We start from the raw sequence: 25,366 nt of genomic DNA on the forward strand, positions 1-25,366 counted from the left end.
GCATTTGTTAAAATGACCAGTAACTGTCCAATTCTAGTGCTGAAAAACTACCTGTTTCTTTTTGTTAAGCAGAAGGCCAATATAATTCATCTGCCTGGTACTGCATTCATCAATTAAAAAGTGTAACAGTACAATCAATTCTGAAATGCATTTCTTTTCATATGGAACAAGATGTTCAAAATACTTGCACATACATTATTCTATAGATCCCTTTTCAGAAGTGCTGGGTAGGAGAGTCTATGAAGATACTCCTGGCTTCAGATGAAGTCCAGAGAGATTCTACTTTTTACCCCTTACTTTATTTCCAAAGTTCAAGAGTAGAGAGGTACCCTGGTCTCCTCTGTCCATAAGGAGAGACAGTCACTAGCTTTCCAAAAATCCGAATGCATCCATTTAAAGAGTCCAAAGACTCATGCTGATTTTTCCATGCCTTTTTTAAGCAATACATAACCAAAAGCACTGTGTGCAGAGGAGCCCAATGATGGGTTATTTAATCTTAGCCCTACACAAGCTCAGAGCACCACAGAGGATATCAAAACCTCAATGCCAGGATATCAAAACCTCAAAAAAAAAAAGCTAAGGGAGTATGCAGCGACAGTTAAAAACCCTTAGCTTTTTAATATACAATTAGGTGACTCAAGTATAGTACTAGCTTGTCTTATTCATTAGACAGCAGCTGCTAAGAAGCACATATCTTAATGCTTTAGGCTTTCATTGAGATTTATACAGAAAAAAATCACAAAATATACTTTGCTATCTTCCTTTTCTTTTATACGTTGTTATGTATTTAAAAAAAAAATCTATCAACATCAAATATTTAAGTTTAGTTTATAAAAAAAGGTTCACAAAGGCTGTTTAAACAGCATGTCCATTTCAAAGCAACCCAGAAGATTCTATATAAAAGGAGGATGAGAACCAGGGATCAGTCACGCACAGGTAACAGGTTCACACTGATGAATGTGCAGGTAGTGAACCTGGAGGGTCTTCCGAGAACCTATTTCAATTGACTGTTTATTCCAAAATCCATCACGAAGTCAAGCGTTGACTGCTGCTTGTCAGAAACAAACAGTTTAAAAATAACATTGAATCCTGGCTTAGTTAGAAAAGTGTCCATATATTCTGAGTGGTCTTCAGCTCCTTGCCTGGGGCTACACTCCTCATGTGTTGATCAACAGTCACTAGCTTTAAAAATAATCATCATCTTACAGCCTCAAGTTCTTTATAAAAACCACTTTTTCAGGGTCCTTTACAAAAATTTTTGCTGGTTCTTCCCTTCTGTAGATGACATGGTAAGACAGCGGGGAGATATTCATGGCTCCATTTTTAATGTCCTCTTCCTATTTTAAGAGGAAAGAAAAATACACCAAACAGTTCACATCTTAGTTGCATTTAAAGCAAATTAGTTATATATGTAACACTGAATGAGTTGATAGAATAAAGTAATTTATCATTGTTGTCTGTTCTCACAGCCCTTTCTGAATGCAAAAATCTGACATTCTTATACACACATCAACAAATGCAGAATACTGTGCTTTGGTTTAAGCTACTGGGATGCACTGAAACATTTTACATAAAACTATAAACATCTAGAATACATTAAAAATTACAACATTCTGTTTAATATTTATAAGCTTTAGAAATCAGGAGCCATTCTTATTATTGAACAGTAAAAACCACACACTCACCCCGAAAGCCTCCTCCACCACCTCTTCCTCCTCTGAATCCTCCTCCTCCACCTCTGCCTCCTCTGAATCCTCCTCCTCCTCTTCCTCCACCTCTTCCTCCTCCAAATCCTCCTAAACATAAGAAAGAAATTACCCTTTGAGAAGCATATTCTTTGTTACGCATAACAATTTATTTCACTGACAGCTTCTCAAAGGGAATGAACAACAACAAAAACCAGAAACTGTCAGTTGCTGGACAGTTACCAGTTCAATTGCCTCTTCTAGGGACCATCTGCAGCATTTTAGGTATTGTTTGATATCTGATATACCATGTCCAAAATACTGAAGACACTAACAAAACTCCACAATTAACTTCTTTCACAAGAGCACAAAACTAAATTACATATATTAACCAGTAATTGATTACAATTATTAATACTTATTATTTATTAGTTTAAACAAACAAACCAAACCACTCCAAAACACTTGTGACCTGCTGCAAAGGGCTAGGGTAGGGAGAACAAGAAACTGTGATGTAAGAAAAAATAAACTCCAGCTTCAACTGCAGAGTAAGTACACGGTAGATGATGTTCAAAAAGCAGAGGATGAGATTCACCAGGTGATTCACGCCTCTCTCAAACACTGCATTTCAAGTATTTTGATATCCAGACTAGATTTTTAGAACATAAGGATAAAAAGCTGTTAGACAGTGTCCAAAGGAGGGCAACAAAGATGGTGAAGGGCCTTGAGGGGAAGCTGTATGAGGAACAGCTGAGGGCACTTGGTCTGTTCAGCCTGGAGAAGAGGAGACAGAGGGCAGACCTCATTGCAGTCTACAACTTCCTCAGGGGAAGTGGAGAGGCAGGCACCTTCTGTGGTGACCAGTGACAGGACCCAAGGGGATGGTCTGAAGTTGTGTCAGGGGAGGTTTAGGTTTGATATCAGAAAAAGGTTCTTCACCCAGAGGGTGGCTGGGCACTGGAACAGGCTCCCCAGAGAAGTGGTCACAGCACCAAGCCTGAAAGAGTTCAAGAAGCATCTGGACAACATTCTCAGGCACACTGTGTGATTCTTGGGGCTATCCTGTGCAGGGCCAGGAGCTGGACTTAGATGATCCTTGTGCGTGCCTTCCAAAGCAGAATATTCCATGCTTCTATGACTCTAAATATACTAAAAGTATAGATTTCACTGACAGTTTTGAGTGTGTATTATCTACAACCTTTTACCACAAGTTTGCTTAGTAGTCACACTTTCTGTCTTTGATATAAATCAGCATTCTCTCCTCCCTATGCATTGGAGCTGTTATTTAGCCATTGGTCTTGCCACTGGAAAGATATCACTGTCTTTTCTATTGAGTCAAACAGAAACATGAGTAACATTTTTCTTTGCAATATAGCTGTTGATATTCAGGTACTCAACAGCAGCTTTAAAAAACGAAAGAACACAAATACCCCACAAAACAAATGAACAAAACAAGCTATGCCACCCCAAATAACTCCAACATTCTGCAACTTCCATTCTTGGGATCTTACCTCTACCACCACCTCTTCCTGCCCCACGTCCACCACCACGTCCTCCTCTACCACCTCCTCTGGGAGCACCTTTTTCTCCAGGGGGCCTTGGCAAAAATCTCTGAAGAGGTAGTAGCTTTGCTGGATCAATGTAAAACTGTAGGAAGAGAGTTACATTAGGCTTTCAAAATACCAAGACCAAAAAGCACATTAATATCTCCCTTTACAAATAGCCACAATTTCTCTTATCCCTTTATGTCAAACTATCCTCTGCAAATAGCCAAATACAGAAAGCACACAAGAAATAAATCACAGTGTTAGAAAGTTACTAAAATATAGATATTCGTGGGATTTTCTTTTGTTACATCTTTTCTTGTGGGGCAGGGAAAAAGATACAAAAGGGGGCAGGGAAAAAGATACAAGACAGATACAAAATTGAAAAGAGGAAATAAAAGACTGTTTACAAAGGCCAATCAGCTTTTAAAGTTATTAAAAATTTAATAAAGCTTTTATTATTTGCTGACATAGACGAGATTTATCTAACTGATGACATAAAGTAAAATGCTGTTATTGAGATTGGCTCACCTTTTGCATTTTTTTAAATGAAGAGGCTTTCATGTTCTCAGACAGTTTCACTGAAAAATACTGTTAGTTTCTTTAAGGAGCATAGCAGTAATAAAACATTAGAAATTTTGATTTTGATTATTATGCAGAAGGCATATTCAGACATTTTCTAAATTAGTATTTTATAAATTAAGCTAAAAATCATCACAATTGCAACTTAAAGATCTGTAGAAACTGTTACCAATTTCTCACAAATTTTTGAATAGTTACAAATTCGGTATGCTGTGGTAAAATAATTTTTTCCTTCCGTGTATTAAGGCATACGGAAGAACACAACAGTGCAAAGAGTACATAAAATCATAATTTTAAAAAACAAATTAGCATAGCAAGTGATGAACCCCTTAGCCTCAGGGTGACCTCAAGGCTTATCTAGAATAATTCACATGCTGCAGGGGCTCTGCTAGCGCTGCTGCTGCTGGACACCTGGCTGTGGGAAGGTAAGAGCCAGCAGGGACTGCTGGACCAATCCCATGCCCAGCCTCATCCTACAGGGAACTGGCAGACTGTGTAATCCCACAAGGAGTCTTGTACAAATCCTTTGGCTCTCCAATATGCAAGGACTTAGGGATGCAGTTCCTAAGATCAAAAAGAGCTGCTGGCCAAGTCTGCTTAATTAAAAGTCAAGATTAAATGGGGAAGCAAGGAGCTGCAAAATCCAGCGATGTATTTGCTTCATATGTTACTGTAGGAAGAAAACAAGCCTTTGCAATTCAGGTAATTGTCATACAAAAAGCAGATCTGTTTCATTCAGAGCATGAAAGTGTTTTAAGACCTGCATGTTTTACTTCACATTTCATGTGGGAGAGGAAAATGCATAGAGCTGGTGACTGATGCTCAACAAACCAACACAGGCTAAGTCTTACTGCCATGTTATAGGGTTACTCCCCCAGGCATCCCACTTTTGTCATGGATTCTGTCAATCTGGCAGTGACAACTGAATGGGCCCAGTGCCTGTGTCAACAAGCTTGCTTTGACAGAGGACATCCCAGCACAAGCCCACTTTTACTAATAAACTGGACAATGAGCAACAGGACATCCTAGCATAAACTCACTTTATAATTAAATAATGAGCTGGAGTATGACCAAGGTCCCCTAATGCACAGGGAAAAGAACCCCACACCCTTGATCCAACTCTGTTATGGGTGAGTAACCTATAGCAGAAAATTTGGTCAGTTAGCTAGAAAAAGTAACAATTTAAACCACCATGGATCCAAAACACAGCCCCAGTACTGATACAGAGTGAAAACCTCTGCCTGACTGAAAGTACTCTGTCATATCAAAAAGGTTTTAAGACAGGCACTTAATGTGAATGAGCACCTATTGACACTAACAGTTGTAACCAGACTTGTGTCTGTCCACGTATAACTGGTAGCCAAGCCCTGAACGATTTTAAAATCCTAGAGAAATCTCATTTAATATCCAATTCACTTTTAAAAAAATAAATACTGCATATCACACATTTTTTGAAGGATACAAAATCTCTCAGCTGTCCAAAGATTTCATCCACTTTGCCAATCTGTTCTTTATTATCCAAGTACACTGGTGCATTGAAATAAGGCACCTTGTTTTCTTCTGTTTTGCATTTACAAACAATGTCATCTTCACAGGGATGCATGAACTCTCCCAACACTGAAATAAAGGACAAACAAGCTAAAGATTTGGACCAGTCATTCTAAATTAAACAAATATAATCCCTCCATGTAACTTACAAACTACCCTTTCTGGAGGGCCCTGGTCATATCCGCCTCTGTTGAAGCCTCCTCTTCCACCTCCCCGTCCAAAGCCACCTCGTCCGCCGCGATTAAAGCCACCTCTGTCACCGCCACCTCCTCCACGGTTGAAGCCACCACCTCCTCTTCCTCCTCCACCTCCTCTGCCACGAAAAGACATCCTCTACTGCCTCCTAAATTGTGGACAAAAATCAGTTGTTTTAAATGCAAAAGATATCTCACGTTTGATTTGTTGTACAAACTCAAGTCTCCTGTCAGCCTTGTTTGATAACTTAGTTGTTAGTCCTTTTCAATACTCACTACAAACGTGCTATGGTTTTAGCCTGTGAAAAGTCAAGTTTACAACTAAGATGTCATCTACTGTAACACCTATCTGCAAAAAAGTGACTAGCAGTAATTAGCATGTTCTTCACTGGTCTGTATGAGGGTTGAACATGACACTTTCCAACTCCAGGAGAAGACTGTGCAGCTCTCCAGCCCCACAAAGGACTGGTACAAAGTGAGAACATCAGAGAATCATAGAATGGTTTGGGTTGGGAGGGACCTTCAAGATCATCCAGTTCCAACCCCACCTTCCACTAGACCACATTGCTCAGGGCCTCATTCAACCTGGCCTTGAACATTTCTGGAGATGAGGCACCTACAACTCCTCTGGGCAACGTGTTCCAGTGTCTCACCACCCTCACAGTAAAGAATTTCTTCCTAATATCCAATCTAAACCTACCTTCCTTCAGTTTATGGCCATTTCTCCTTATCCTACCCCTACATGCCCTTGTAAAAAGCCCCTCTCCAGCTCTGGTGTGGCCTCCTTCAGGCACTGCGAGGCTACTGTAAGGTCTCCCCGGAGGCTTCTCTCCTCCAGGCTGAACAGCCCCAGCTCTCTCAGCCTGGCTGCAGAGGAGAGGTGCTCCAGCCCCGTGAACATCTTGGTAGCCTCCTCTGGACCCGCTCCAAAAGCTCTACATCTTTCCTGTACTGGGGTCCCCAGAGCTGGATGCAGCGCTCCGGGTGGCATCTCAGCAGAGTGGAGCAGAGGGGCAGAATGCCCTCCCCTGCCCTGCTGCCCACGCTGCTTTTGATGCAGCCCAGGACGTGTTTGGCTTTCCGGGCTGTGAGCGCATATTGCCGGCTCATGCCCAGCCTCTCATCCACCGGCACGCCAAGTCCTCGGCAGGTCTGCTCTCCCCCTGTCCATCCCCCAGCCTGTGGCGGTACCGGGGGTCGCTCCGGCCCTTCCGCTCGGCCTCCTTAGACTCCGAGAGGTTCCCACGGGCCCCGCCGCTCGGGCTCGGGCGAGCACCCGCAGCGCCTCACAGGGCCTGCAGCCCGTGGGGCCGCGCGGGCCCCTCCTGGCGCCATTCCCTGAGGAACGACAGACAGACAGACGGACGGACCGGGTCGTACCTGCACGTGTGCGCCGTCCCCGCCAGGAAACCGCCCAGGCTGCCGGAAACGCGGCTGCTGCCGTAAGTGAAACGGCACCGGTCGACCGACACTGTCGCAAAAGCATCTGCCAAACACTTGGAAAGTTCTCAGCACAAACAGTGTCAAAGGAGCTTGTGACACGGATGAGCGTGTAATGGGCATCACACGGATAGGAGGGCTTCTCCATATGCATCATCATGGCTAGGCTTCGCGAACGAAGATTTAGGAAGGCTCTATCCACGTTTGTTACAGGCACGCTGGTGACTTATGAGGCCAATACGAGATAGACATGTCCGATTGCAGCTTCTCCATATGTACATTGTACATAAAAGCATTTCTCCTTCGCGATATATAATAAATATTATATAGTAAATAATGCCTACAATCAGGAGAACCAGTGCAATGTTTCGATCAGATTCCTCTGGCCGAAGAAAAGAAATGTGTCTCCTTAACAAGTGCTTCCGTTTAATCATTTACTTCAAGGGCTTTATTTTTGTTACCTCATCATGCACTTACGATAAAACCAGTCAAGCCGAGGCGGGATCCTTTGGAGAGATCAGATTTATCAGTCAATAGTTGCAGCTCCTGTACTTTATTTCTAAGTGCACTTTAAAATATTTTACTAATGGTTAAAAATTAAACACAAATCTAACAGCTGATATTCTAAAGAATCCCAGCCAGAGGAATTTGTCTACAAAGGGAGATAAAATTTCATCATGCGAATGCTCCCAGTTTGCTTGGTTTTCTTCTCTCTCTTTTGTCTTTGTGGATCAGAGGTAAGATATGTTTTATTGTGGTAGCAGTAATTTATTAAAATGCTTTTAAAACAGTTTATTGTTACAAAAGCAAAACCAGTTGATTTTTTTTTTTAAGTTTCTTTTCATGGTATTTGGGTTTCATACATTAGTTTTAGACCAGCTTGAATGTTTGAAGCTTGCTGTTTCTCTTTCATGTACTGATTGTATCTGAGGCTTATGCTAACAGGCTTGTGGAAAAGATTTTAATCATGACCCTACGCTAAACCAAATTTGCAAGCATGGCTGACCACATAAAGGTGCTGCTATTTCCCCTGCCTGCCCCCCTGCTTTTTTTTTTGAGAAACAAGATTACAGTCTTGTCACAGGGCAGCATGGTACATCCTACGGCCAGAAGGTTTGCTGAGGATTGTCTTCAGGCAGAAGTGTCCTGGAAAGCTGAGCTGAGCATTCAGCATGACCCAAGTATTTTAGAGAAATCCTGAGATAAAAATCAGCACCTGTTGTTCCCGTTCGGGAGAAACACCAAGCACAATATGGGAGTTATGCCAAGCCGGATCTGGCTCATACTTTGGATTCTACTCACCTGAGAACAGCAGGAAGAGTTTAGTAAGATTATACAACCGTTAAAAGGAGGGTTGTTGGATTAAATTCTACCCCAACAACATAATCACTGACTTTACTATGGCCAGAATTTCTTCACGAGAATTTTAAACTTCAGCTATATTGAATCAGTTGACACAGCCAAAGCTGATAAATCACATTTGAGGACTCACTTTTCTCTCCCATTTTTATGCAGAGTCCATCCATATATATTTTTCATATTTCATCATTCATCCTACCCGTAGATCTTAGTAAGCAAAAGCACTCAGCTTGCAATGAAGTCACAAGAGAGCTGCATGAACACAGTTGCAGAGCCACTCAAAAAGAGGCTATCAGAGGGAGGGTCAGAATCTGTGCTTGCAGTCCAATGATGACCACCAACCACACTGCAAATCCACTGCTGTGCCAGATACAGGAAAAAAAGCTGATAAGGAAGGGCATTTAATTTTCAAATTTCTTTAAGATACTTGTTACTTGAGCAGTCACAGAGTAAAACAAATCATTAATTGTAGTTCATAAATATTTACAGGTGATACTTAAATCCAAGGTCAACCAAGCCAATAAAAAAAGTCTTAGAAAAAAATCAAATTTCTATTTTTTTTTATTTCTCTGGTGTTTAAGTCCCCCTATGTTTTGATCTGCTTACAGTCCCATTGCTGGGGATGTGGTATAAACCAATGGCTTAGAAAATGTTTATAATCAGCTGTTCATTTCAGCTGATGTTTGAAGAGTAAAGAGTATAAAGTTTGTGGGAGACCAGTAAGAGAGAAGATCACACCAGGTAAATGATCCAAAAAGAAAAAATGTTCAGAGAAACTGAGAAAGATGAGGTGGCCAAAGACAAAAAACACTACAAATGATGTTTAGCAACTTTGTGGTTGTTAGATAGGAAAAGGTTTATGAATGGACACTTTGTTGAGGGATCTGCAAAACTTTTGGTGCAGTCCCTAATCTTAATCCCTTTTAATTAGATTGTTTTTGTGCCTTGCAGAATGCAGCACCTAATGCTGAAGAAAACCAGTTTCAGCAGGTTGAACCTACCCAGCCAGCTGAGCAAGACACGTACCTCATAGGAGAATGCTTAAGCAACCAATACACCCACAAGTCCTGTAAGAAAGTTTTTTGTCACCCATGGGAACGATGCGTGGAGGGAAAATGCCTCTGTAAGCTTCCCTACCAGTGCCCAAAGAATGGCTCTTCAGTTTGTTCTACCAATGGAAAGAACTTCCATACTTACTGTCAGCTAAAGAGCTATGAGTGTCAACAACCCAAAGCAAAGTTTCTGCACAAGGGAAAATGCATGCCTGAAGGTATTAACACCTCCTTTTCCAAAATTTATCAAACATTGGTGGTTAAGGAGATGCTTATTATTTACAGCTCAGAAAGAGTGTTCCTTTTCTTGCACTAGCAACAACATGAAAAATGACAGGTCATTGAAAATTGGCAGTATCTGTTGATTTTCATAAAAAATTAAAATGATTGACAGGCCCTGCTCACCCTGCTGCTGGTTGGTTGCTCAAACCATCAGGTAGAAAGAGAAGAAATAGACATGGGAAAGAGCCCAAAGGTTTCTAAGCAGGGTGTTGACTATGGTGGGAGGCAGTGGGAGGGGGCCTGCTGTGAACATTAACAGAGAGGGTATCTTTTGAGAGGGACAAACCTCACAGGAGTAAGTGTCCAAGGAATGGAGTCAAGCTGCTGAGGTGTGTGTGGGAGTGTATGGGGGAAGGTAAGCCACGTTCACCTCAGCCATCTTCGTGCTGTGGATTCCATCCAAACAGAAAGCTGTTGTCCCTCAAACCAGCAACAGTTTGTGCACTGACAATCAGCTGTTTGTTCTCACCTGCTTTTTATACTGCACCAAGCTGCTTTATTGGCTCAACATCTGTCTGAGTGCAGGGAAAAATGGCTCCCGTGAACTGGGCAGGTGCCTCTTTTAGCAGAGGCAGATACCTTTTAGCAGAGGCAGATACCTTTTAGCAGAGGCACTTCCTGCCCATTCTCCAGCCCCACCTCCACAAAAGGTTTTTTGTCAAGCCAGGCCTAGTACTGTCCCAGTACCATCACGCCCTTTCCTCAGAGAAGTAGCAACTCAGCCCATCACCTTCAGGGTGGCAAAATTCAATTCTGCCAATTCCACTGAAAAGGTCTGGAGAACCTCCATGTCGTCCTGGTGCACTCTCTATATGGCTTCACTACGTTAAGCTGAGGACTTTAGCTCCACTGTACACAGCAGACGTTTTGATAGTAGAAGTGTTACTGGTTGGTTATCAAAAGTTCCCTAAAAAAGGTCATTATACTAAAATGCAGCCTGTTCTCAGTAGACCCCCAGCTACTCTTAAGTGTCCGTTATCCTCATTTATGCTTAAACTGGTATATTTTGAAAAAATAGCAATGAGGATTGATACAAAGTCAATCCTCAGAAAATTCACAAATAATATCTGAAGCTTCTGATTCCCAATCTACTGTTCTTTCCATATGAACCTCGGCTGTAAGTACAAAATTAGTCCTGGTTTGTTTTTGTGCTGTCTTTCCACTAAATACTTCTATATAATATGATATTGTTTGGGGATTTTTTTTAGAAACATTTTCAGTCTCTCTGGTTCATGGAAATCTAAACTTGCTTCAAGTAAAGCCTGTTAATCAAAAGGACAACAGTTTTGTATGTGCTACTGAGTGGACTATGAACGAAGCAAACGTGGCTTGCAAGCACCTTGGCTTTGAATTGTAAGTTTGGGGAATTTATCTCTGGATAACTGCAAGGGATCTGAAAAAGTAGTGATGCTTACAGAATTGTCAGTCACATGCAGCCAGCAGTTAAGACAGAAAACTCATGAGCAAGTATTGGCTCCAATACTCTTAACAAAACTTCTTAAACTAACACCTCAGAGTGAAAGCCAAACCACAGATTTCTATGTTCTATTACAGGTTACAACTGTACAAACCATAACTATTTTACTTCTAAAATAAAGCTGAAGACCAATGTGGAGGTGTTCTCTCGGGTCTGTGTCAGGGAAAGTGCATGGATCACAGAGTAGCTTTGAGCAATGATCTCTCTACATAGAACATGGAGTTTTTTCCTTCACCCCTTGCCCCTGCTGCTACTGCTTGCTTTGGCCCCAGGTAGGGCCAAAGCCACACACAGCTTGTTCTTTTTCCTGTGAACACTGATGACCCAAGTTGCGTATTCAGCTCCTTATAGAGAGTCAATTCTATATCCTGTACATAATAATTCTACACCTGTACAACTAATTTAACTTAGGTAGAGCTGTCTCCCCAACTCTACCCGAAAACTAAAGATGCAACTGCAGTGCCCTAAATTGTCTGCTCTAGGTGAGAAGCAAGTATTTCCTAGTCTTGATCAGTAAGTATCTCTTTAGATAGCACAGAAGGGTGTGCCCTGGGACAGAGCATTCAACCCTGGAGTCCTGTTGAAAGCATCTCAAGTTACTTATTTACTCAATCCATATTTCTGTAAGGAAGGGTGCACATACACTGTTGGGAGGATACTGCTCAGCTAAAACCAAGAAAGATAAAATTTATTAATCTCAGCCTTGCAGTGGCCTAAGCTTCCTCAATATGCACTGGTTTTGATAACCCCATACAGGATGGTTTCCAATTTATGGCTCACCTGTGTCCACACAGAGATAGAGATCTGAGCTTACAACTTCTGCTACATAAGGAGACTTTTCTATCCATCATGATACACAGTGACTGTCATAGAGCTACATATGCATTTGGGGACAGTTCTATGCAACAACCAGCAAAAATTAGCACTTCACTTTTTCTTCCAAAATAAACATTTCCTATTTACCTCGAGACAACTCCATGGGAAGTCTTGCTCTTTTTCTTGGGCATGACCAAAATTCTTTAACAATGAGGAAAATAATATAAATTGTAAACAATAAAAGCAGTGGACAATCCATTGCAAAATTATATAATTTGTTGTTATTATTATTTGTATCTCCACAGAGGTGCTGAATATTACCAAGCCATTTCCAGCATCACAGAATCTGCCTTAAATTCATTGCACTGTCTGCAAATAACTTGCAGGGGCCTAGAGACAAGTCTTGCTGAATGTCACACAGAGATGAAATCAAGAGATAGTAATGAGGGACTTGTTAGCCTCCAGTGCTATGTAAATCTCAGAGGTTAGTAGATTTTTTAGTTTAATATCTTTGTGGAGTTCTTACATTTTGAGTTTATTTTATATAATGAGAACCTAGTTTGCTGAACTCTCAGCCACAGCAAACCTGCACTGAAAAGTTTTGACTTTTTTGAAATAATCATTTTGCGGTCTTTAAGACAATTGAGGCAATCTTGAGTCAAGACTGTCTTGAGTTTATGAGTTTGGAGAGTCACTGTTGCTCCTTAAATATTTTTACAGGTATTTCACCCATGGTTCTCTTTATTCTCCCATCCCTTCCAAGGGTACCAAGGTATCCCACAAGTCTTATCTCTCCCAGCTTAACTGGTGAGGAGACAGGTGACGACTTCCTACTCACTGTTTTCTCTGTGAGGGAGATCAATTATCACATGAGTAGCACTGTAGCCAGACAAGCATGACTATAGTGGAACTGCTGGGGTCTTCTGGGGAGTTTCAGGATTCCTCAGTTTCTCATAGATAAACGGGGAATCAGGGTCCTGTTTTGAATTCTAACAGCTTTTCATTCTCTGTAGTGAGCTTTTTTTGGGAATGATAAGTATCACCCTGAGATGCTGCTGGTTAGAAGGGCTATGAATTGTCTCAAGTTTTTCTTACAAAAGGAGTTATTCACAGACTCTTGTTGAGTTCTTTCTACAGGAGGAACATCTTAATCACTTGAATAATTTACAGTGGGTTTGAACTGATCGTTTCTTGTTTAGTCCTTCCCTAGAAGAAATTAAATTCCCTTTTGCCAGGCTACTGAAAGTTGGAGGAGGAAAATAAGTGGCCACGCTGAAACCTTGATGAGAAGGCAATCAAAACAATAAAAAAAGATTCCTATTTAGGTGACTGGGCCCCAGCATGCCTACTGATGATAGGCCAAACTGCTGACAGAATAAAATATGCAGGCAGGGTATTTCTCTAGGCAATTGTGAACCTATGGTCAATGCCACACTAACTTCATTTTCATTTTGCTGCACAGTTTGTTCAGATGGTGAGTTTCATTGTGTCAACAAGAAGTGCATTTCTCTGAGTAAAACCTGTGATGGAATCAATGACTGCGGAGACCTAAGTGATGAATTGTGCTGTAGAGGTAATGATTTCCTTTCTCAGGTGTTTCAAAATCATTTCAGCAGAAAACCACTGCCAAAGAATTTTTCCAGTGACAGCTAAAGTCTCTCTTCCAATAAGTCACTACATTAAAGCAATCAAACCACAGTTTATGTATAGGCAAGTGCAAAAAAAAAAGCAGGCATAATGTACTTTTTTGAAGCAGGAAAGTGATCTCTGAGAACCTAGATTTCCTCAGAGGATGAGGAAATACAATGAGATTATTTAAATACTGATACCAAAAATGAGCCATGTTAAAATGAAAATGTATTTTTAGTTGGGAAAAATCAATAGTAATTAAACAAAGACACTGTTTTTCCAATGAACTGACTTTAAACCGAAGTAAGATATCTCTTAAACTTATTATTAATGCGAGATTATCTTTAGAATATCTGTGAACAGTTCCCATCACATTGTTTGTTCACTCAACAGTCATTCTTTCAGCATCTTCAATTCCAGCTGTAAAAATGCTGATTAGAAACATGAAATGGCTCTACCATGGCCTGAATGCAGGAGAATACTCCCAAAATTTGGGTTTCATGTGCCAAACAGTAATGTGGTTTACAAATCCTATCATTATCCCTCCATAACCTTAATTTTGTAGTTTTACAGTTTTAAGTAAATTTAATCTGATAATTGTGAAAACACATTCACAGGTATTTAGGAAAAAAAGTAACAAATACCTGTGATTTCATATATTTGGAGGACATTTATCTGGATTCCACATGGCAAAAATAGCACTGCTTCAGCTGAATGGGCAGAAAACAATTATTCTTGGAATCAGAAGAAATATTTCAACTGAGTTCAGTGGTCTTTGGAACATACGATCCATATCTGGACACATTTAGAGAATTACCTTATCTTCTATTAGACACAAATATCCTTAAATAGGAGATTGACATAAGATTTTAAAGAAGCTCAAAAGCCCCTGACATAAATTCAAGCACTGCTTTGCTTTTGATAACTTTTAAAGTGATCACAAAAATTAAAAGGAAGGGGGTTCTCAGGTTTATAATACCTTTTCATGTAATCGAGAATTTTAGAAGAACTAGAGTTATTACATCCAGTATCTTCATAATAGGATTCTGGACTCCTAACCCTGCATTTAGGCATTTAGATCACTCAACCAAAAGTCAGCTTGGTCTCTGATTTGGGATTTGGCGCAAGCATCATCAGTTCCTAATTTGAGATGATCGGTAATGCTGCAAAAACTGAAAGTCCTTTGGCTGAGGTTGAGTGTGGGCATGTGTTATGGATGAAACTGGCATGAAGTGACACCAAGTCCAGAAGTACAGGACTGAAACGGTAACAGAGATCCACATTTTTCAAGTTTTAAAACTTCAAGATTATAAAGTGAGAAGATCCAAGTATTCATTTTGTTTACACGTACAGAGCCTGCTTTTGTGATCTATTTATGAGCTGCCAAGTCCCCTGCAACATGGGTATTATATTGTGTTTATATTTTAAAAAGCTCTCTGACTATGTGAGGTTGCTGAATCATATGATCCTGTGATTTACATTTGTAATTCTCCTATTTTACAGAGTGCAGAGACAACAGTTTCCACTGTCGGTCAAATATCTGTATTCCAAATAAGAATGTCTGCAACCAAGAAACTGATTGCCTCACAGGAGAGGATGAAGCTCGAGTTCGCTGTGCAGGTTTCCTTCTGAAAGGTGGTTTTGTTTCTTTTTTTTAATTCTGCTCAATTATAACTAGAGACTACACAATGCATATTATTAAATTATTTATCAGATTGGCAGAACCAAAATGCATGCAAGAATTAGTCTTCCCAATGTTATGTTATGCACAGTAGGAAGAAAAGATTATGTGATTTTTCTTCCTTTTCCTTCTAGAAAATAGCAAGAAGACTAAAGGAAGGAAGAAACAAATGTTTTGGGAGGTTTAAGGCAGATTATGTCTTTTGTTTACATGGCCATCTATCAAACTGGTATCCCTTATTTGTGAAGAAAGTGTTGAGAGGGGGAGCAGGAATATTTTCTTCACAGATGAGGAATTCAACTAGTTTGTCAGTATAATAATTCTTCTGTGCTCTTCCCCTCTCTGTTGAAAAGATTTTGCTTTGTTTTGAAATTAGAACGTTTTTCTTTGCTCTGATAAGAGACAAAGTCTAAAGCCAAAAAAGTAAACACTACCGGTAAATGGTAATTAGTACAGGTAAACTGAACTCTAAATGTAAACATTACTGCCAGTGATATGAGAACAGACACAATGCTCAGCCCCCGTTTAGGAATTGAACTCAATGAGCACTTGTTTTGGATAAAACCTTACAGACCAGATTCAGGAAGCATTTAATTTACCTCTCATGTTGAATACTCTCCCTTACTCTGTTAAAGGAGGCACACAGTACACAACAGCATAATCTAAACTGGAAAAAAAAAACCCCAGACCTGTTATCTAATGCTCCTTTGGGCTCTAGAAAGCTTCATAAGGGGCAGGAGGAGGAATTTCTGTTGTTTCCTGGTGGAGGAGAATGGGATATCACTTTACAGATCAAAAACCAAAAAAAGGCTATTTCTCAGGGTTTCCTTGCAGAAGGGCTCCCTAGACTTGGCAAGCAGAGTAGATGTCATGTAGTAACGAATATCTGCTATTGTAGGTCATTTGTAGGCTGAGGCAGCCAAACAGCGTCTAGAAGGAAAGGAAACAGCAAGCACCAGGCTCAAGAGTATTGCTCTGCATATGCATTTAAAAAGTGTACCATGATTTTGGCACACAAACATATATTCAAGTAAATGTTTGCCAATAATTTTAGTATTTTTTTATTTTACTGCAGACAAAGAAAAAGGGGCTGAAAATAACAGCATGGATGAAGGTAAGTGTAACTAGCCCTCCAAAAACAACAGCATACCCTCTTATTAGTGACTTTCAGCTACCAGCTAGCTGGTCAGATCCAGAACACTCAGATATTTGGACTTTGTGATTTAGTAAGATGCACTCTGGGGCTTACTCTTTGTCTCGCTTTTCACTAAATTCAAGAACACCATAATAATTCATCCTGGCTGAGGACCCACATCTGCATGTTTTGGCATCTGGTGGAGGTAAACTCCCAGCAAATCTAGGGGAATAGCTTTAAAATTATTTGCCTGAATGCAAGCAGCATTGGAAAATGAAGGGAAGTAATGTGATGCTAAGACACAAGCAATTTTCAAAGCAAAAAGAGATGCCAAAATTTTTAGTCTTTGCTTTCCTGCAATTTCAGCTACTGGCATATTCACAGCACTCAAATTTTCAAGATAAAGATAAACCTGTCTCCAAAGAGAGAGAATGTGTATCTGAGGTAAATTTTTCCTTTTTTTCAAAGAAAGAAGAATGATAAAGACATTTCTTCCCCAAGCACACTGTGGTGTTACAAATCACACATTAACTCGACGGAAAAGAATCGTAGGTGGAGAGATTGCAAAAAAGGTAAAAAAAATAACCTTACCTCATATAAGTTCATTAAGCATTGATTTAAATGGGCATTATTTGCTTTCTGTTAAACTTATGGAAATAACAAAATCAGCTACAACATTTATTTCTTGTTTTGCAGCAGTAGTGGCATCACAGTGAATGAAAAGTAAAGAGAAGCAAAATTTATAAAATAAAATTGAGCATTGTACACGCTGAAAATTAATCAGAAAAACACTTAACACTATAGCTAGAAATAACAATTCTGGCAAAATGGCATTAAAATTTGCGTCTTTGAAACAGAATACAGAAAAAATTCTGCACTAGATCAAACCAGTCAGATCCTACATCTGTTTCTCTGTCTACACGGGGTTTCATGACTGAAAGTTGGAGAGAAGGTGGCATCGCACAAAGTCAGAAGATTGAATAAAATTACTGGATTTTATCATATATATCCTTTATATCTGATGTAGCCCAATTTACAACTTCTGCACAGCAGATCTATAATTTACAATCAGACATAGTCAAGATGGTGAGGTGATATCAAGAGATGTGTTTCCCTTTATGCACTAGAATAGTACAATTATAATGATTTCTCATTATTTGTGTTTGTTGTTTAAATAGGGTGAATTCCCCTGGCAAGTGGCAATTAAAGACACCAGCAATGAAGGTACAACAGTGTACTGTGGAGGGGTTTATATTGGTGGCTGTTGGGTTCTGACTGCTGCACACTGTGTCAGGTAAAAACGACAAGCTATGAAATTATTTTCTTATTGCAGTGCAGAAAGATTGAATTGGATATTATTGCCCTTTTCAGCTACCTGTTTGCTAATTTCTATTTGCCTATTGAATAGAACAATTTAAAAAACTGACTAACTCACATTAATGATGAGGAATATTCAGAGAAAACAAAGTATTTTGACAGTGAATAGAAAGATTAAAAAGTAATAAGTTTGAGAGACATAGCATACTTCAGTCAAATGGCAAGCAGGCAGGAAAGGTTCAAGGTAACCATTCTGCCTGAAATGCAATACAAGGGACCTCCTCTCTTTCCCATCTCTACCTTGGGAAAGTCCAGGATCTGTTCCCTGAGAATGTCCCTGGGGTCATATATTCTCCAAAACAAGCAAGAGAAGACAGGGAAGATTTGCCAGTCCCATCCACATCTGCTCACTCTTTTTTCAGAGCAGCATAAACACCTGGTTTCTCTTTGTCACAGCACTAAACACAGAGCCTGGGTTTTAACATTTTTTCTGTATTAGTTGCAGTACTCAGCATGGGTCATCTGTCTTATATTTACTATATTTACTATACTCCAGAAAAATCTGGACATCAAGCCCAGAAAGAAAATATATGCATATAACATGACTTTTTATTCTAGAGACACTTTGATAAAATGCATAAGTTTACAGCTTTAAACTAGTTGACATATACTGCTTGTGTTAAGTACCAAATTGTGTTTTATTTCTCTGGTTTTTTCCAGGGCAAATCGAGTCCATCTCTACCGTGTCTGGGTTGGAATGTTGAATACAATACAGTATGACAAAGAGACACATACTTTTAGACTAAAACAACTGATAATTCATGAAAATTACAATGCATCAACTTATGAAAATGACATTGCTCTGCTGGAGCTGAGTGGTTCTGGGAATGGAGAATGCTCCCCAGACCACAACAGCATACCTGCCTGTATCCCCTGGTCAGAGTATATGTTCAAGACTGGTGACAGATGCAAGATTTCTGGATGGGGACTAGAGAAAGGTATTTGCTTTAGCGCTTGCTACAAGAATGTACTGTTTGTATCACTCCTTTTCTAGTTGTGGTGAGCTTTCATTTTGAAAAGGCTAAAGAATAGTTGTGCACAAAGCACTCAGAAGAGGCTGAGTAAAAAAACATAGGCTGGGGTTTGACATTCAGCTATCACTGTTGGTTTTCTTTTCTGTACTGCTTCCTCTGCCGTTTCAGCACTTAGTAAATTGATATGGAGGATATTCCTGGATGAAAACTATCTTAGAAATAAGAAATTTTTGGTTTTTTCATCTAATATTTATATTAGCTGTGGAGACCTGTTAAGGATATTATCGAGTGGCAGTTGGTAGCTCACAGGGGCCCACAGTCACACCCTGTCCTCTGTCCCAAGAGGATCTGATCTGCAGCCAACAGTTATGAAACTCAGCATTTCCCATCTCAACCATGTTTGAGTTTAGCCCAGAGAAGTTGCACAGAGATCCATAAGCCAAATGTAATCATGCTTTCAAAGATTTGGGAAGCATTTGTTTCATATCACAGCGTTACAGCCTGGCATTGGAGCTACCACGTTCTGGTTGTGAGGTTTCTCCTGTCCATACTCAGTAGCAGACCCACCAGCAAATGCCATGTTGGGAATTGCTAGCAGAGACAGAGAACAAAACAGAGCATCTCCTTAGACTTGTGAATACATAGTTCACCTGTATCTTCAATAACTGTTCCACTCACCCCAAAAAGACAGAGACAAATTGGAAAAAATGTAACAAGAACGAATTACAGCCACATCTCCATTTCAAAGAAAACAATATACCATTTTCCAAGTGTCTGAAAACCTTGATATGGAAAACACAGGGAAAAATACCTGAAGAAGACATGGAAATGGATAGGGTTGAAAATGTCACAAAATGAAACTACTGTAGTTAACATTGCAATTGAACCACTCTGCTTTTATTTTGAAATATATGACCAAGGTACTGCAATTCATATGGGGTAAATGTTACTGGCTTATAATGTTTCTGGTTTATAATAATGAAGATAATATTCTGTAAATAATTAAATATGTAACTTTCAATTTATTATATTAAATGTGTCTCACACGTACTACCACTTTAAATTTAAAAAATTATATTCTTTTTTCTTCTAGGTTATACCAAACAATTTATCCTCAAGTGGGGAAATGTTAATATATTTCAGAATTGTTCTGCATTGTATCCAGGACGATTTTTTAAAAAAATGGAATGTGCAGGCAAGCATCAGTTTTCTTACTATAATCTCTCTATCATCAAGCTTACAGTTTAGAAGGTCAGACATAATGGCTGGGAATCTTCTAGACCTGGGAAAGACAAAAAACAATTACCACAGTATCACTACTGGCAAAATGCTACAGCATCCACCATTATATACGTATTTATAAACAGAGTTCAGATGACAGTGTGCCAAGTTTCTATAATTATGTGGACAAATTTCTGCATGTAATTTGAGTTGTGTTTTCTAGACATACAAGCACTTTACAGTGCACTGACCTTCCCACCTTTACTGCATTTGATTCTGATTCAGCAACATATTTAAGCAAATGCCTGTTCAAGCACATTAGTAGCCCCATTGACTAGAATATAATTATTCATCTGCTTAGACATTTGCCACTAACACACTGTACCCTGGGAAAATATGATTAACTTTTCAAACTTAGATTAGTCTGGCCAGGAAACTAGTTGTCACTCCTAGTATTAAAACGAGGATTTTGAATACACATTTTTTGCTTCTCAAATAATGAAAGGTATTGCCAAATACATGACTAAAAGAGCAATGAGTATTCAACTTACAGGGCAGATAGTTTCAAACGTTTGTCAAATCGAAAAGTAAAGGCAATACTTAAACAAACTCCTTAACAAGAAAATAAAAACCACATATAAAAGCCAAATAATTTATGATAAATTCAGCATGACACCTGTAAGATACTGGGTTTATTTACTGTGCAAGTTCTGTAACTTATCTTCTTTTTCTTCAATGTATTTCAAGTGATCATCCTTTACCGGGAGGTGACAAAGGCAGTATCACATGGGAGAAATTCAGAACAGGGGTACCTGGCATTACCTTCCCCTCCCTGATGCAAATACAAACTTTGAAATTAAGGCCTAGTATCCACAGTAGTTAGTTATACAAGCAAATATTAATTAAACTGAATAAAGGCAGTAAAACCTTGTTTCATAGGATCAGTAATCCCAGCTCTGCAGAGTTCACATAACTCCTCAATAATGTAAAGATTCAAGAAAGAGGTTACATTTTTAAAAACTTGGAGACTCATGCTTGGTATGGGCTCCTTCATACGGGGACAGCCTACCAAACAGAAAAGTGTCATAAGGGAGTTAGAAATTAATACACTTTTACTGAGTATATAGGAAAGATCATATTCTAGCGTATTCATTTTTTCACAAGCACTGTATTTGCTGAATTGCAAACAAGTAGGTTTGTGAACACTGAAACATAAGGAGCACTGAATCCTACACACTTGTGCCTCAGGGCTGCTGTCTGGTGCTGCAAAAGGTTCACGCTGAGACCGAGATCTCGCAGTGAGGGCACTGTATTACAGACAGCTGCTCTCTCCCTCCCCTCCCAGATTCATGCGCTCTCCTTCTCCTTCTTGTACCTGCTCACCTATTTTCATAAAGCTGGTAAATAAAATAAATGTGCAGATGAAACAGGACAATGAATGACTGAGTAGAGAGGACACCAAAGGCAGACACAGAGGTGTACACATATTACGATATCTTCATTTCCACAGGAATCAGCCTACAAATCTTTTTACCTTTTCCCTCCAGCTTTTGTTCCATTTTTATGGGCTACTTATTATGACACAATAGGCAATGTGGCTGAATTCTTCTCTTTGGCACAGGGTGAAACAAGACTCACATGACTGACAACAAAGCAAATGAGGAGAATTTGGGCAGGCCACAAATGTAAAGAGAGATCCAGCACTTAAAAAGAAATGAGAAATAATAGACTGAAGAGGTTCAGAACCTCCTTTACTGGTGACCATTAGGCAAATATCTGTCAGGAAGTGACACGTACCTGAAAACTCTCCTGAGCTCTGCTTTGTGCTCTAGCTTGTATATGAACTTATTTTTGCTTTATATTTCCTCTTTTGCTTCAGGTACTTATGATGGCTCCACAGACAGCTGCAAAGGTGATTCAGGAGGACCCTTGGTCTGTTATGATGCAGAAAATGTGGCATATGTCTGGGGTATTGTGAGTTGGGGTGAGAACTGTGGGGAGGCTGGTCACCCTGGCGTGTACACAAAGGTTGCCAGCTATTATGACTGGATTAGCCACCATGTGACACGGAGTCTCATTGCACGGTACAATATCTGAGCTTATATTCAATACTTCCTTCATATCACCCATGCAAAACCAAACACCAGCACTTTTTCACGATCAGCAGTCATGTAACTTAGCAACAATTACTACAAATCTTTAAAGAATATATTTTGAAAATTCTTTACAGTCTATGAATAGCATAATTTTGCAGAGCCCGTAGGAAGAGAATTCTACAGACACAAGTCCACAGCAAAAGTCTCTAATAAAGAAGGATATTAAAATATCTTGTTGTTATTTTGGGTTCTTTTCCACTTGTTTCACATTGCATTTCAATTGCCATTGTTTAATTAGCTAAAACTGACCATACTGGAAGCAGTGGTTGGAAAATGAGTGCACTGGCCTTATGTGAACTTACAGAAAGGACAGCAACCAGAGTACTTTAAAGGTCTTACATCATACTGATGTCTAAGTCACTAGAGTACTTTAAAGGTCTTACATCATACTGATGTCTAAGTCACTAGAGTACTTTAAAGGTCTTACATCATACTGATGTCTAAGTCACTAGAAACCTTCTGCCTTGCTTGGAAGATTCTTTAGGCTTATTGTGGAAGTAGACTTCAGACCATCTATTAATCAAGAGACTGACTATGACCATGGGATTTGTTGTAATGCAACAATTACTCAAATAATAAGTCTGCTTAGTGGTAGTTTTTTTTCATCTACAAACTCAGACAATTTATATCTAGTTAATATATATCATCTGATCATCTAGCTTGGGACACTTTTGTAGCTCTGAGTTTTATTAATTTAACAGCTGGTCACAAAAACCAGAAGAATTTTAAAACTTACATCTTCAACTTAATTAAAAAGCATCTTTACTATCTTAAGTTCTCTGTGTATGTGTACATATATATATATATAAATATATATATATATATATATATCTCAGGTATCCAACAAAGTCTTAACACCAAATAGTTTTACTCTGTGTGTATATATATATTTATACACACACACACACATTTTATATAATATAAATATATAAAAAGTCAATATATTACATAGAATTAATTCTACAAAAGTAAGTTACAGATCTAAAGTTAAAATCTTTGCTGTCATAAGGAAAACGTAAGTCTATACATAATACCCTCACAACCAGCAAGAGTTATATACAGAAAGTGTGCAAAAAATTTTTAAAGTATTAGAATTTGATTTATGGATTGGTATCCTTGACACAGAACTCAAATAGCTCCAGGACTATCTCAGCCAGTTGTATGAAACTGTTCAATAGTTTTAGAACATTCCTCACTGTATTCTAATTACAAACACTTTTAATATTTATTTTACTTTATTCCACTCCATTAATTATCCTGTCAAATTAATGGCATATGTTCACACAACACAGTTGTTCTGGTGGTGTTTTTTCTATAATTCAGCACAATCAGACAACGTTTTTACATTTTCACTGACTTTTCTTCATCTTCCAGTCTTGTAAAAACCCCACATCAGCATGAATTTGTCACGTAAAGGCACTGTCAATCATCAATAACTAAAGTAAGGGTATTAATTGATTCTCTTCACACACACACACACCCCCTCAACAAGGTTTCCTGCTTAGAAAAGCATTTAAGTATATTCCTACATGGGAATTGTTTAATCAGGGTCTTGGTAAAGTAATCATAGGAAAAAGCTGGACAGGTGTACAAAGAGCTCCCTCTTTTGTTTGACTTAACTAATTTCTGCAAAGAACTTTTTCGACCAATATCTTCAGTTAACGACAAATAATATTAAATGTTGAGGCTGAAAATAATAAAAAAACCCAACAAATAGAATATGTATCCTTATACTCTGCCTGTTGATCTGAAAGTCTCTTGGTTTTCTTCCCATTTCCTCTTCTTTTTCACATTTAACTTTTGGCCAAATATTACTATTTTCTGAGGTCTTCCACACATCTTAAATCAGAGTTTTCATGGTTCCACTTCAGCTCATCTGTGAAGCATCTAGAATTAAAATATAAAATTAATTAAAAAGAAATCCTCAAAACCAAACAGGATGTTCGGCAAGCAAGTTGATTTTGGTCTGTTTTGTTGGGTTTTTTTCAGGAAATCAAGACTGGACTTTTAATGTTTAATAGATATACTTTCATTTTGCTCTGTTTTACAACCCCATCTTGCATTCTTGATGATGATGTTACCAGAAACTGAATCACTTGCATGTGGAAATGTCACCAGATCAGTTTCCTCCACATTGAACGTCATCATAAACTTAGGTTAAAATTTTAACATTTCAAGCACATAGTCTTCAAAGCCATTTTTCTTTTTTTTTTTCTTCCCAAAGGGTCACATTTTTCTAGCTGCTCTAATCCAACTTCTCCCTGTGAGTACACAGAGGGACAGCAGTATGTGGGTCTGGGCACACTGCTGCCAGAGGCAGCGTTTGCTCCAAGCCCCAACGTGGCTGGCACAAAACCTTCCCTTTGACCCTATGCATGCAGGGTCGCGAAGGCTGGCTCGAAAATCAGCCTTTCACAGAATCAACCAGGTTGGAAAAGACCTCTGAGATCATCGAGTCCAACCTATGACCGAACACCACCTTTGTCAACTAGGCCATAGCACTAATATGCCCAGTCTATCCATAAACACCTCCAGGGACAGTGACTCCACCACCTCCCCGAGCAGCCCATTCCAATGTCTGATCACCCTTTCAGTGAAGAAATTCTCCCTGTGTCCAACATAAACCTCCCCTGGTGCAGCTTGAGGCCATTTCCTCTTGTCCTGCCACTGGCTGTCTGGGAGAGGAGTTGGATCCCCACTTGGCTACAACCTCCTTTTAGGTAGTTGGGAGAGTGATAACACCATCCCTGAGCCTCCTCTTCTCCACCTCTTCTCCAGGCTAAACACCCCCAGCTCTCTCAGCTGCTCCTCGTAAGATTAATGCTCCAGTCCCTTCACCAGCTTCGTTGCCCTTCTCTGGACGACTCTTGTCTCTTTCACATTGAGCAAAGCCAAGTCCTCTACTTCTAACACAGTCATCAAATAAAGGTTTTCCCAAATAGCAGACTCCCGCGGTTCCCTACTGCCGGATCGCACCGGTACCTCCCAGGGCCCTGCTCAGCCAGCGCCACGGTACCATACAAGCGCATGCAGCCGCCTGCCCCTGGACAGCTTTGGAGAAGCTCTCCGCACTGCACACAGGCCACCCACACCTTCCCCTCTTGAAGCATCCGACACTTCAGCGGGGCGGGCGCTCGGCCGGCACCTCCTCCTGCCCTGGGAGGGCGGATGAGGGAAGGCCCGCCCCGCGGGCGGTGCCTGTGGGACAGTGGCG

At 39.7% G+C, this 25,366-nt stretch overlaps 2 protein-coding genes and 1 long non-coding RNA gene across 7 annotated transcripts; 1 reads left to right on the forward strand and 2 right to left on the reverse strand.

Moving 5' to 3' along the window:
* Nucleotides 1-123: 123 nt before the first annotated feature.
* Nucleotides 124-7,057, reverse strand: GAR1 (GAR1 ribonucleoprotein). 3 transcript variants are annotated; one of them, XM_032686528.1, is made up of 7 exons: nucleotides 6,934-7,057; nucleotides 5,509-5,702; nucleotides 5,274-5,428; nucleotides 3,761-3,820; nucleotides 3,197-3,332; nucleotides 1,686-1,796; nucleotides 124-1,337 (listed from the first exon to the last, which is right to left on the reverse strand). In XM_032686528.1, the coding sequence occupies exons 2-7, from the start codon at nucleotides 5,687-5,689 to the stop codon at nucleotides 1,324-1,326; spliced, it is 657 nt and encodes a 218-aa protein (XP_032542419.1). In that variant the 5' UTR covers nucleotides 5,690-5,702; nucleotides 6,934-7,057; the 3' UTR covers nucleotides 124-1,323. The 3 variants fall into 3 exon arrangements, with proteins under 3 accessions (XP_032542419.1, XP_032542421.1, XP_032542420.1); XM_032686530.1 differs by lacking the exon at nucleotides 6,934-7,057 and adding an exon at nucleotides 6,745-6,833; XM_032686529.1 differs by lacking the exon at nucleotides 6,934-7,057 and adding an exon at nucleotides 5,830-5,993.
* A 441-nt stretch (nucleotides 7,058-7,498) lies between these two features.
* On the forward strand, nucleotides 7,499-22,323 carry CFI (complement factor I). 3 transcript variants are annotated; one of them, XM_032685159.1, is made up of 12 exons: nucleotides 7,499-7,730; nucleotides 9,304-9,622; nucleotides 10,895-11,039; nucleotides 12,285-12,463; nucleotides 13,442-13,552; nucleotides 15,112-15,228; nucleotides 16,365-16,403; nucleotides 16,893-16,996; nucleotides 17,603-17,718; nucleotides 18,462-18,739; nucleotides 19,869-19,970; nucleotides 21,876-22,323. In XM_032685159.1, the coding sequence occupies exons 1-12, from the start codon at nucleotides 7,671-7,673 to the stop codon at nucleotides 22,091-22,093; spliced, it is 1,788 nt and encodes a 595-aa protein (XP_032541050.1). In that variant the 5' UTR covers nucleotides 7,499-7,670; the 3' UTR covers nucleotides 22,094-22,323. The 3 variants fall into 3 exon arrangements, with proteins under 3 accessions (XP_032541050.1, XP_032541049.1, XP_032541051.1); XM_032685158.1 differs by having other exon boundaries at nucleotides 7,500-7,730; nucleotides 15,112-15,243; XM_032685160.1 differs by lacking the exons at nucleotides 10,895-11,039; nucleotides 12,285-12,463 and having other exon boundaries at nucleotides 7,501-7,730; nucleotides 15,112-15,243.
* A 1,484-nt stretch (nucleotides 22,324-23,807) lies between these two features.
* LOC116785522 lies at nucleotides 23,808-25,363 on the reverse strand. The gene is made up of 2 exons (XR_004356573.1): nucleotides 25,245-25,363; nucleotides 23,808-24,039 (listed from the first exon to the last, which is right to left on the reverse strand). It is a non-coding gene; the product is annotated as an uncharacterized LOC116785522 (long non-coding RNA).
* Nucleotides 25,364-25,366: the final 3 nt, after the last annotated feature.

The sequence above is a fragment of the Chiroxiphia lanceolata genome, chromosome 4 (genome assembly GCF_009829145.1).
Source record: "Chiroxiphia lanceolata isolate bChiLan1 chromosome 4, bChiLan1.pri, whole genome shotgun sequence".
Classification (NCBI taxonomy): domain Eukaryota; kingdom Metazoa; phylum Chordata; class Aves; order Passeriformes; family Pipridae; genus Chiroxiphia; species Chiroxiphia lanceolata.